At 57.6% G+C, this 11,757-nt stretch overlaps 3 protein-coding genes across 3 annotated transcripts, besides 17 other annotated features; 1 reads left to right on the top strand and 2 right to left on the bottom strand.

Annotated features, from left to right (window-relative positions):
- Window positions 1-310: 310 nt before the first annotated feature.
- EKO05_0011130 (uncharacterized protein) lies at window positions 311-2,052 on the bottom strand (the record flags this gene model as incomplete). Its single annotated transcript, XM_038943699.1, has 3 exons — window positions 311-1,476; window positions 1,528-1,824; window positions 2,025-2,052. 3 exons carry the CDS (start codon window positions 2,050-2,052, stop codon window positions 311-313), a joined length of 1,491 nt encoding a protein of 496 aa, XP_038793383.1.
- Window positions 1,844-2,004: a tandem repeat.
- An 802-nt stretch (window positions 2,053-2,854) lies between the features above and the next one.
- Window positions 2,855-2,900: a tandem repeat.
- A 331-nt stretch (window positions 2,901-3,231) lies between these two features.
- Window positions 3,232-3,294: a tandem repeat.
- A 667-nt stretch (window positions 3,295-3,961) lies between these two features.
- Window positions 3,962-4,020: a tandem repeat.
- Window positions 4,021-5,146: 1,126 nt separating this feature from the next.
- Window positions 5,147-6,133, top strand: EKO05_0011129 (uncharacterized protein; the record flags this gene model as incomplete). Its single annotated transcript, XM_059637919.1, has 1 exon — window positions 5,147-6,133. The coding sequence occupies one exon, from the start codon at window positions 5,147-5,149 to the stop codon at window positions 6,131-6,133; it is 987 nt and encodes a 328-aa protein (XP_059493902.1).
- Window positions 5,861-5,910: a tandem repeat.
- Window positions 6,011-6,046: a tandem repeat.
- Window positions 6,068-6,096: a tandem repeat.
- A 19-nt stretch (window positions 6,134-6,152) lies between the features above and the next one.
- Window positions 6,153-6,188: a tandem repeat.
- Window positions 6,189-6,230: 42 nt separating this feature from the next.
- Window positions 6,231-6,261: a tandem repeat.
- A 39-nt stretch (window positions 6,262-6,300) lies between these two features.
- Window positions 6,301-6,334: a tandem repeat.
- Window positions 6,335-6,419: 85 nt separating this feature from the next.
- Window positions 6,420-6,459: a tandem repeat.
- A 13-nt stretch (window positions 6,460-6,472) lies between these two features.
- Window positions 6,473-6,591: a tandem repeat.
- Window positions 6,592-7,009: 418 nt separating this feature from the next.
- Window positions 7,010-7,035: a tandem repeat.
- Window positions 7,036-7,101: 66 nt separating this feature from the next.
- Window positions 7,102-10,041, bottom strand: EKO05_0011128 (SET domain-containing protein 3; the record flags this gene model as incomplete). Its single annotated transcript, XM_038943782.1, has 2 exons — window positions 7,102-8,175; window positions 8,227-10,041. 2 exons carry the CDS (start codon window positions 10,039-10,041, stop codon window positions 7,102-7,104), a joined length of 2,889 nt encoding a protein of 962 aa, XP_038793380.1.
- Window positions 9,445-9,490: a tandem repeat.
- A 205-nt stretch (window positions 10,042-10,246) lies between the features above and the next one.
- Window positions 10,247-10,289: a tandem repeat.
- Window positions 10,290-10,852: 563 nt separating this feature from the next.
- Window positions 10,853-10,889: a tandem repeat.
- Window positions 10,878-10,943: a tandem repeat.
- Between the last annotated feature and the right edge of the window lie 814 nt (window positions 10,944-11,757).

The following is an 11,757-nucleotide window of genomic DNA, read 5'->3' as shown; positions in this document are numbered from 1 at the left end:
TTGTCTTGCCACGCAGTTGACACGATCTGAGTGGAACTTCGTTTTTTTATATTAAATGACTGGAAAGTATCAAAGAAGGGGGTTTCTGGTCAAGCACACCGAAACGGTAGTAGCTACTCAGATCGCTTGGTATCGTAATGTCCACGCTATCGCTCATATAATTCGTAGTCAGTCGCTGCATTGTTCAATGTCATCTCTTGATGCATGCTTGTAGATGAAGTCCCGCTTGAAAATCCGCCACGATTCGAAATCCATCCGAAGTTTGGCTTTGCTCCTCCCCAGGTGATCCGGGGTAGTCGTTGTGTTTGGGTTACTTCAGGCCAGGATCACCGAATCCAAAGTTATCATTGCTTGAGGTGCTGTTAGTACCTGAACCATATCCAGAAGGGGTTTCGGACTTCTTGTGTCCAAGCACCGACGGATCGGGAAGAGGATTCCAGATTGGGAAACCCTGCGGTGGCTGACTTTCTCCCTTCGGGGTACCTCGCGCGTATTCCGCTAAGCTGCCGTTGATGCCTGTCAGAGCCCATGCGAAGACGGCGACATCGCGAATACTTTGCATGAATTGGTTTTGGAATTGCAAAGATGGTCCTGAGTGCAACATGGCTGGGTGTTGAGCACCCAGAGGGTAGGGTGGCATCAATGGTGGAGCCGGGTGGAACACAGGCTGCGACGCCCATGGAGCCGCATAGATACCGGTGTATGGCTGCCCTGTTTGTGAAATGGGTACCGTTCCTGGAAGCATTGGTCGAGCACGACGTAAGCATACTACAAGTCCGTCCGTGGTGCACGAGATGACAGCTTCAAGTTCAATGTCATCGTTTTGATGCACCGATGGTGAACCTCCTAGTGAAGAGGTAGATGAGTGTCTCCTCGGATCTTCTCCAAAGACGCCACGGTGTGTGTCTGCTTGCGCAGCACTGTCTCCAGATTCTGTGCGATGATTGACCGGCGGCTCTTCGCTGTTCCCATGGGAACCGTTCGGTCGGTGTCCTGCATGCATGCCATTTGACGACGGATGACCAAGCCGCACACCCCCCTCAACAGACTCATCGTCGTCGCTCGTAACATCAGTCATCTCGTCATCCTCGCTCTCAGATGAAGTCAATTCCGGTGGATCTTCTTGGCGGGGGTCCCGAAACATAAAACGCATATAGGCTATCGAGTCGTTTCCTTTGGCGGATTCAAGACAGCGTACGGCCTCGGTAAGGCAGTTCAAGGCGATGCAGTAGTAGAAACTTCGTCCCTTCATCTCTTCGCCACTGACACCAACAATTTGCTCGATCCCACCCGTGGCATACATGACAGTCAAGGTTCGGGTGAATCGATTCAGGAAAAGGGCTGCGCGAGGTTCGTGGGTTTGGTCGTCCGGGCCGAGGTCGAATTTGCTGGAGAGATGAGACAGCATATGGTAACGGGGATCTTTGGGAGACGAAGCGAACAATTTACGGACGATAGGGGCCTCGACAGCACGCTCTGACGCAGTGTTAGCAGATCAGCCCATGGCGCATCATGTCGCACGCTTACTCTGGCTTTCCATGCCATGCCTGTAGATACTCGTGCAGCATACCATTACATCGTAGACAATGGAGAAACAACACTCGCAGCCGACCCAGTCTCCCTGACGGTTTTTGAGGCGGCAGTACGACAGGACAGCTGCCTTGTCGAGGCGCACTCCTCGACCGTACTTGGTCTTGGCGATGGGTAGTTCCTCTGGATGGAAGAACTGCCATACTGAGTGGTTGACGACCTCGTCAGGGGTGTGGCCGAGGATGTCCACAATGGAGTCGGAAGAGTACAAAATGTGAGCGTCATCGGTGAGATCTGCTGCTGTGAGCGTCGTGCAGGAGCAGGAGCAGGAGCAGGAGCAGGAGCAGGAGCAGGAGCAGGAGCAGGAGCAGGAGCAGGAGCAGGAGCAGGAGCAGGAGCAGGAGCAGGAGCAGGAGCAGGAGCAGGAGCAGGAGCAGGAGCAGGAGCAGGAGCAGGAGCAGGTGCAGGTGCAGGTTGGCTGGCTTGACACGTACCGTGAATGGTGATGAATGTGGTGTCCATTGTGGCGAGTGAGCGTGGCGGAGGACAGTGGCTTGACGGTTTGACAGTTGGAGTTGACAGTTGGAGTTGACAGTTGGAGTTGACAGTTGGAGTTGACAGTTGACAGGTGTGCCAGGGTCCTTCCTCAACCGCTAGGGTCCAGTGTGTGTCGAATCTAATAATTCGCTCTGGGACCAGCGGCGGAGGAGCGGAAGAGGATCAGACGTGGTGCAGTTGCGGAGCGGCGGCGGGGTGGAGGGGATGTAGGGACCGTGGTTCCACGAGGGGCGTCTGGACACACGGTACGCTCGAACTGGGGTGGGTGAAGCAGACAGAGGGCTGATGGCACTCGGCCAGTGGTTACAGAAGCGCAGACAGGCAGTGTTATGTGCAGACCCAGGGTCACACGAGTCAGTCGCAGCAGATGATGTAATGTCGAGAGGTCGAGCTATGGGCGGCGAGGGGAGGAGAGTTGACAGAGGATATGTACGAAAGTCGGTTGCAGGGGTGGTACAGGCCAGGATTGGCTAGCTTGGGACGACTTCAGCAACCACGGTGGCCGTCGTCCGCAAATATCAGCAGAGACGACGAAAAGTGGGTTGTCGGAGTGCAAAAGACGTTGAAACTAGACCTCTCGGGTCACGAAGCGCGGCCAGGATCAACACGGGGCGAGGGCGCGCCGAGCCACAAATGGGCGGAAGAGGCAATGCTGAGCGAAGGAAGCAGCCTGGGTGTAGACTCGCGCAGACGGGTGCAGACGGGTGCAGACTGATGCAGATTCGTGCAGCGGCTGTGTGTCTGCGGCGTGGTAGGCTGAAGGCCCAGCAAGTGAGCAAGTGAGCAAGTGAGCAAGTGAGCAAGTGAGCAAGCGTGCAAGCGTGCAAGCGTGCAAGTGTGTGCGAATTGTGCCACAGCAGTGGGAATCAGCGCGGAAAAAGTGGCCTGGGGTGGTTGCAGTGGCAGGTTGCGCGGCGGCACGGGGCGACGGCAGACGCCTGGTCTCAGGCGGTCCAGCGGCAGCAGGAGAAGCAGGAACTCGTTGCTGGGCCACTGCAGGTTGCGCAAGAGAGCACAGAAAAGCGGCGTCCGGGCGGAGGAGCGTCGAGCAGGGGCTTGGCGGCGACGGGCTTCCTTTCCTTTCCTTTCTGGTTTCTGGTTTCTGGTTTCTGGCTTGCAGCTTGTACTGTTCGACCAGCTTTGCCGCATGGCACGCATGGCAAGCATGGCACGCATGGCCCGCATGGCCGCATTGCACCATGGCCCCAAGCAGTCAAGCCTTTCGGACATGCCTCCCACCACTTGCATCGCTCTGCCGTGTGCCTACCATGTACTGCCGTGTACGGTGCATAGGGGACACGCCCGACGACGAAAGAAACTTCAAAGAGCGGAAAACTGCCCCACGGCCGGCGTGCACCTCCAGCCCAGCCGTGCTGATGACGCGAAGCTCTCACTTGCTTGACGGGCGTGCTCTACCGTGCGCTGTGGCACCCCGCCAGCAAGCAACCTCTCACCTCTCCCACGCCTCTCCCTCATCGACGATCAGAGAGCACGCTAGCCACGCCGCATGTCAAGCCTGTCTGCACCCTTGGCCAGCTCCACCACTTGTGCGCTGCCTTGATTGGACACTGCGTCCCTGACGACCACAACAGGTGCCGAGCTCGCCTACAGTGGCTTCATCGACTTTTTGGTCAACCGCAAGCTACAGCCTGGCTCGCTTCCTATTGGTCCGTATTTCTGGTCTACCCATTTCCAACCATGAGCATGAGGCGTCCGGCTCTGTACCCTGCGTTAGGTCCCCCATCAGCTCGCATACCGAGAACCTCCGCAGTGTACATGATCCATCGCGTGAGCCCACCAAGTCCTGCTCTTGGAAACACCTGCAGCATCACCACGAGTACCAAGTCCACTCCAATCCATGCAGCGAGAGCAAGGGCAAGGGCATGGGCAAGGGCATGGGCAAGGGCATGGGCATGGGCATGGGCATGGGCAAGAGCAAGGATACAAGGCAACCTCCGCTCATCCCTCAGACACCAAGTCAGTGTCTATGCACCCTGTCAGACATGGACGCTGTGCCCGATGTCTACGCGCGGCCCCTCACATGTGCTGCATGAATCAACTACTCGGGAGCACTACACTCGAAACTTAGACAAGACGCACTGTCACGCATGTAAAGTATCGCAAACACAGAGACGGTATACAGTAACATGATACTACCACACTGACAAAGCCAGCTCGTTAACGTGCTGAACCGAAGCAAAAAATTGCAATTCGGTTTCACAAGCTGCATACACCAAACGTTTTCAACGAGATGCTCGGATTCGCTTTGCCACGCGCCAGGAAATGGGTTATGGCCTGGTCCACGACTAAGGTTATGGCCACCCTGTAGACCCAAGGAACGTGAGCTCATTGCTCCCTCATGAACCGATACCGAAAATCAATGTTTTTCGAATTCAGTACTCTCTGGCAGGGCCTGGATCCTCTAAACTATTAAGAGCATCAAGGACCGCTCAAGGAAGGTGCAAGTGCAAAAACCAACTGGCAAAAACAAGAGGAGCTCTGCAGGACACAATGTAACGGGCGTCGACAGACGCGACAAGTCAGGACGCCATATGACATGTTCAGTTCTTTATCATGCACACAACCATAATCGTAATGTGTGCCTTTCGCAACGCCACTGGGGCAGCCCTGGAGAGCGCGATGCTTGTATAGAGGATCGCAAACAAAGCAGCAAGCGGTACGCAGCAAGGTTCCAGTCGTGGGGCAGCCTGTTTGAAACATACAACAAAGCATGCTATTGCTGTGTCGTCCTTTGTCTGCATCAATCTCGTGGGGGCAACAAACAGACTGAGGATTTCCCCACGACTAGCAAGGATAGCATACACGCAGCGAACGTGAGACATAGAAAGCCACTACGAGTCAAGCATCTACACTTCTTTGTGTACGGAGCGAGGACGACTCGGCAGATTCCCTGTCCCGGTCAGACAAAAAGCGACATCTTTACAACTTGTTAATATAGGCTACACCTCAGATCTTCAAGTCACACCCCACAGGCTGCACAGTACTTATCCACATGCTAAGAACGTCCAAGGCATACAGAAGCTTCCCGTGCATCGCGATGCTCTACACCCCATTCTCCCGTCTAAACATATCATGCACCTGTATCGAGTGCACGACTTTCATACGTCCCTACCCCACAAGTCCGCCACTCCTTGGCCCTCCACCAGGCCTAGGCTTTGACTTGGCCTCGATATTACCAACAGCAGCCACAACACCCGAACGCACTGCGCGGTCTACACCTCGACTCGCATTTGCAGCCCCAGCGCTAGCTCCCTCACCAAGCTTCCTAGTCACCCGACCGACGACCAAGACGCTGAAGCTAGAGGCAATACCCAGGACCAAGCTTCCCATTGCATGGACACCGCTTGACGAATATTTGAAGAAAGTCACCTTGGCGTCCAGGAGCTTGTGGGCGGGCATCAGCAGTCCGATCGACGAAGACTCGACGCCCATCAGCGCGAAGACACCGGGCCTTGCATGCTGTGCCAGCGCCGGGTGCTCGTCCAAGGTGATGCCCGGCTTCGGGAAGGCCCTCTGCAAGGTCTGTCTTGGGGAGTTGAGAGACTCCATCGGTGCCGCGCTGGCAGAGGCCACGGAAGAGCCCGAGGCCCAGCGCCTGCCCGTATCGAACGACACTCGCAGCCGCGCAGACTCGCTTCTCTCCCGCACAACCACAACAGCGGGACCCGCACAGGCGAGCCGCACCGCACCAGAAGCACTCGCCGCGGACCACGACGCATCCCCCCTCTCGTCTCCAAACTCGCTCGCTTCAACCACCTCCACCGTCACGGCACCAACCCACTCACCACCACCACCACCACCCGTCCTGCCCAACCCCCCTCTCACCCCCCCAGACACCCCCCACGAAGCCATGACGCCAACGACCAACTACGCCCTGCACTTCCCCGCCCTGCCCGCGCCTAGCAGCAGTAGCAGGTGCATCAGCAGACGTAGCAGCGTCTCACGACCATGGAGTCAGAGCAGCAGCAGCAGCAGCAGCAGCAGCAGGGCGCGGGACTGCAGACCGCTGCAGCCATGTTCATAGCCACAACCACAGCCACCTACGACTGCGGCTGCGACTGCGACTGCGACTGCGACTGGGCGATCGATACCCCCATCGAGGTCGTTGGAAGAGTCCACGAGTTGGCTGGTTGGTTGGTTGGTTGGTTGATTTTTCTGGGAATGAGGCGTGGGGGCGCGCAGTGAAGTGCCGTGGAGTGGAGTGGAGTGGAATGGAATGGAGTGGTCAGATCGGGGTCGGAGACTACCGCTGCTCCTGGGAACGAGGTAGGAACAAAGCCGTGACGATTTCCCGTTGGTTTAGATGTCGTGTTTAGGTTTGGTTTAGTTTAGTTTAGTTTAGATCCGTTTGTACGTGTGCGCAAGAAGAAGAGAAGAAGAGAAGAAGAGAAGAAGAGAAGAAGAGAAGAAGAGAAGAAGAGAAGAAGAGAAGAAGAGAAGAAAAGAAGAGAAGAAGAGAAGAAGAAGAAGAAGAGAAGAAGAAGAGAAGAAGAAAAAGGCAAAGCACGTCATCCATCTGAGCAACAAGCACCCTATGGAAAAGACGCGAGATGGGAACGTAGGTGCATGTCAACTTTTACTTTGAATTTCGTCACCACGCCTCTTGGCGGGTTGATGGAACAGCATCATCATCATGAGCTGTGAACGTCCACTATCCTACGTAGCAACCAAACAAGCAATGAGCAGGTCGTTCTCCAACGCCTCGCCTCGTCCCAAGCCCAACGCCCTGAGCAGCATGGCCAAAGAAGCCGTTGCTGTCTGAAAACGCCTCACTTTTGACCCCCGTCTTTCCATCAAGACAAACTCGTGGCGGCGACTGAATGGAACGTTAAATGTCGTGAAGAGAACAAGGTAGAAGAAAATGTCGCCCAGCACGATTACATAGTGTACACTTCCAAGGGAAGAAGAGAAGAAAGAAGAGAAGAAATTGGCGGGCATCGAGCGGCCAAGAACAAGGGATGAGTCCGAAAGAGGGCGCTCTGGTATCGTGTCTCATGTCGGGGTGGGCGCAGTCGCAGTAGCCGCGACGGTCTGCATAGGCTGCGCTTCCTCGCTAACAATGGGCAACGAGAGCTCAGCAGTCTTGCTGGGCGGTGAAGCGGTAGTCGGCAGACTCGCTGTTGATAAGGTAGGTGAGCCGGTCGACTGAGACGCCAGAGGAGGCGTGCCGTTCGTACTTGTTGTCTGTGCGAGCTTTGCCCTTCTGCTTGCAAACTCGCTTAGGCTAAGCTTCTTGCGCACTGGTGTGGGATTGACGGCCTCCTGAACAGCGGGCGAAAAGTGCGAGGCAATTGCCAGAGGCGATTGCACAGACGCTGTCCCTGTAACTGCTGGAGCAAAAGGGTTCGTCAAATCAGGCTTCGCTGGCATGTCGACGTGAAGATCGACAGACTTCGCCGAACCATCTAAGCTAGGCGCCGGCGATGCTCGAGCTGAAGACGTGGCCGGCCATGGCGGCGCGGGTGGATGCATGGGAGGATGCGAGACATCCTTCAAGGTCTCCAACGCACGAGCATCAGGCATGTCCTCGACCTTGGGATCTGCTGCTTTCGGTGTCACAATGTCATCAGCGTCGTCCATATCGACATCAGCGGTGGGAACTGGAGACGATTCTTTTGCTGGCGTCAGCTCCTTTGGTCGTGGTGGCACAGATGCAGGATCCAGTGTAATCTCCATGGCCGATGGGTCCTCGAGTGGCGGAGACGGGGGTAGTGGTGACGGCTTGTTTGAGGACACGTCCTTCAAAGCTGGCGATCTGCCTTCGGTTTTTATTGAAGCAGATCGCATTCGCTCACGTTGGAGCTTGTCTTCCTGAGCCTGTTGAAGGAGCTTGCGCTTGAACGACACAGGAGGCTTCATTTCCCTTGGCGGCACTGAAGTGTGGATAGTAGCAACAGCACCATCATCGTCTTCTGTTTGTGTGGATGCTTCAACATAGACAGGTTTGGGCTTCGGTGCGCTGCGACCGTTCGTCTTGGATGAGCTGCCGGACGTCTTTCGAGCCACGCCGTGACTGTGTTCGCGATGGCGTGCGGAGGGTGATGGTTCGGCATGTCCGAGCCGCTTCTGGGTAGTTGGGTCAGCATGAGTAGATGGAGATCTGGTTGGGCGTCTTACCGAGGTTGAGATGCTGGGCGTATTGAGGGTTGACCCAGCACTGTTTCTCTTCCCTCTCTTGCCCTTGTGTTGCTCGTCTTCCATCTGCTCGAACAGCTTCTCCTGCTGTTGCAGCTTTCGCTTCTCACGGTCCGACATCTTGAGATCACCATCGAGCGAGAAATGGGTAGCGGGCGTAATGTCTCGACTGCTGGACTTGTGGGAGCCGGACGTAGAACGGCTGTCCATGTGGTCATCATCAGCGTTGTCGCGGTTCAGTGTCTCACTGCCAGCACGGCTGTTCGTCGCACGACCCGTGCTCAGAGGTGAAACCTGCGACTTCTTCGGTTTCTTGTTCTTGGCCTTGGTTGGCTGTGCAGGCTCGGCGATAGGGCGGCGGGCTCGCTCCAAGAGACATTCGTGGCCGGTGGACGTGTCGCATGCACAGCCACCAAAGTTGGCGAGAACGCAAGATACCCAGGGCTGTATCCTTCTGAATCCGTCCTTGGCGCCGTTGGTAACGACCTTGACGAGTTGTTTCTGTACTTCAGAGTCGATGTCCCAGCCAACAGTGAGCTCTTCCGTGGGCTCAATCTGCCGTGTCGCTACAAAGCAGAAGTGGTAGTCGCTGCTGGCTTCGACGAGGATCTTCATAGCCATGTTGGGCGAGCAGCTCCGTCGCGCGTAGCGTAGGATGTTCCCCTCCTGCCGTGTGTCGATGTATATTGGCAGGTGTGGTGGAAAGAAGACAAAGGGTTCTGGATGGCGCAGCAGACTCCATCGATTCGCGGGGTCCTGACAGTATTCTTCTTTTCGACCCACTAAGCCCTTCAGTTCGCCAACGTAGCCCCCGTCAGGGATGGGGGTCTCGGCCGTAATAAAATGCCACTGTGGGTGAAGACCGTGTGCCGTGATGCCGGAGTCGACTTCTGTCTGCTTTGTGATGAGGAGGGGCGTTGTAGATGACTCTAATTCCTGGATGGTGTTCTCAATGCGCGAGAAGAGATCCTGGGGTTTCTTGCCCCCACTGGCCTCAGCCAAGGCGTCTGGATCCTTGAGCCACATTGCGATATCGCTGGCAACGCCAAGGCTCGTGTAGGAGTTGTTGTCGGCCGATTGTGGCTCGGGCGACGTGTAGAGGTTCATGAATTCGAGCGAGAAGTCCTCCATAGGACCCTCGATGTTGGTCGGAGACTTGACAGGGCTGTTGCCGTTTACGACGAAAGAGCTAGCCCGTTTGCGCGGCGCAGGGGCAAGTGCTGGCGCTTGGCCGATGACGCTGACGGAGCCCGAGGGTCGATGGTTTGTCTTCGGCCGCTTGTTCGGAGGAGGTAGATCCCGGGGACTGCCACTTTTGCGTTCGTGGTTGTAGTGGAGGTCGCTGTTCGAGCTTGTTGGCCAGCCGTTGGGCTGTGCGGAGCCGAGTGGATCCTTTGTGCGTTTCTTGGGGTTCTTGGTGGTTGTCTTTGGCCGACCCTTGCGCTCGCCGAGGTTGAGCAGTTCCTTTCGCTGACGCTGCTTGTCGGCAGCCCTTCTCGAATCAATGGGTCGTGGGCTGCAGTCTGTGCATTCGTGCACTTCAGGCACATGCTCGGCAGACTCGTAGTAGCAGACAATGTGCTGCCATGTGTCGCAGCGCTCGCACAGGACGGTGTTGCCGTCATCGTCGGCGAAGCCGCAGATGCATTTGATTGTGGAGGAATCTTCTTCTTCGATGACGCCGTCTAGGGCAGGAGAGCCATGAGAGTAGGCTGGGGGTGGAGGGCCGGGGCTGAAGAAGGCGGCGGGTGCGGGCTGAGGTTCAGCATGCGCCTGGATCGAGGAGACGTCTGTCATCCTCTGGCAGACGCGCTGAGGTAGGGGTGGTGGTATGGTGTGGCTGGCTCAAACGCTGACTGCTTTAGATGGCATGACGCCCAACGCGTTGAGGGTGCGAGCAGAGCAGGCAAGAGCCACTCGCGACGACCCAACGATTTGTATCGATGGGTCTGACGGGTACTGTGGCCGTTGCAGAGGCAGCTGCTGGTCGTTGGCCAGGAGACAGAGGCAGAGGCAGAGGCAGAGGCAGAGGCAGAGGCAGAGGCGTCCGTGTCCGGGTGCAGCGGGTGCAGGCGTCGAGGACAGCAAGGACAGCGAGGACAGCGTGGACAGAGGGACTGCGGTCTGGGTGAGCGAGCGCTAACGAGCAGCGGCCACACGAGGGCGGCGGTGGGCTCGTGGAGGGCCGTGTGGGTGCGATGCGCGGGTGGTGCGGCGGAATTCGAGGGGCGGAGGCTCGTGGGGCGTCTGGCTGAGGGGAGCGACAGAGGCAGAGAGGCGCGACAAGAGCAGACGGAGGCGTCGGCAGGGCAGCGCAGTCGAGTCAGCAGGGCGGGACAGGCTCTCGACGGCGTGGGCGTGGGTGAAGGCGTGTGTGCGACGACGAGGGGGGCGTGTGTGTTCTTGGAGTCAGTCGAGAGGCAGAACCGAGCGAGAGAGCGAGGAGATGGGTGCGAAAGAAGGAACGCATCAATCGGGTTTAGAGCGTGGGCCCGTGCACTCTTGCCTTGGGAACATCCAACATTGCTAACGTTTAGAGGACGCTACCTGCGTTTAGCAGAAGGGGGGCAATGCCAGCCGAAATCAAGGCTACGGGCGCCTCTGGAGTCTTGCTGCTTGCCGCTTTCCGCTTTCCGCTCGCCGCTCGACGGCCTGCATGCCGGCCGCCGCGCGCCCCAGCGTGGGTGCCGCGGTGCCGCAATGGAGCGCGCAGGCCCAGGCCTCGCAGTGAGGGACGAGAGGCCGGCGTCGCGCATCGAGGAGATGGAAAAAGAGGCAGCGACAGACTCGGGGCACCGGGGCTGAACGTGTGATGAGACGAAGGCGGCCAGCGTGGCCCTGGGCCGATGCAACCAGGCCAGCGAATCAGCGCCGTCACGCCGCACTGGGCACCCAGAGCTCGCAGCACTAGCGTTGCGCTCGTGGGCTTGCGCGCCCGGCCAGGCAGATCAAGTTCGTCGTCATGGATGGCTCGGCATGAAAAACGACAACACGACAACACGACAACACGGAAACGTGAAAACAACACGCTTCGTGGAATGTCGACGGGCCCCGTGTGCTTGCAGACGTCTCCGCATTCCGCCGCTGCTGGCTGTCGACGCGCAGAGGGCAAAGGCACCGCACGAGGCCAGCTGCAGCTGCAGCCGGGAAGGCACTCGCCGGGCAATCAGCGATAAGAGCGCCGAGAGCCCCCGCCTCAGTCGGCGCCATCCTGAAACGTTGCTCCTTCACAATGACGTCCACCGCAACGGCCTCTCCCAAGTCTCACACGTCTCACAAGTCACAGCACCCGGGCCCACACGCCCCGTCACCCTGCCGCCTTGTCGCCCTGTCGCCTTGTCGTGCTGTTGTGCTGTTGTGCTGTTGTGCTCTGGACTCTGCTGCCGTCCACCCCAGCACATCAGTCCCGCTGCCGTCGGCCAGTCCCTCCCTGTCTCTTGCACCGCGTTCGAGAGGTGGAGGATGAGCAACAAACACGGTCGTGTGCCACAAACGCAACCGTCTCTCGAGTCT

This window comes from Ascochyta rabiei, chromosome 21, assembly GCF_004011695.2.
Source record: "Ascochyta rabiei chromosome 21, complete sequence".
NCBI lineage: Eukaryota > Fungi > Ascomycota > Dothideomycetes > Pleosporales > Didymellaceae > Ascochyta > Ascochyta rabiei.
The sequence above is the reverse complement of the archived record's forward strand: the minus strand, read 5'-3'. Positions and strand labels throughout refer to the sequence as shown.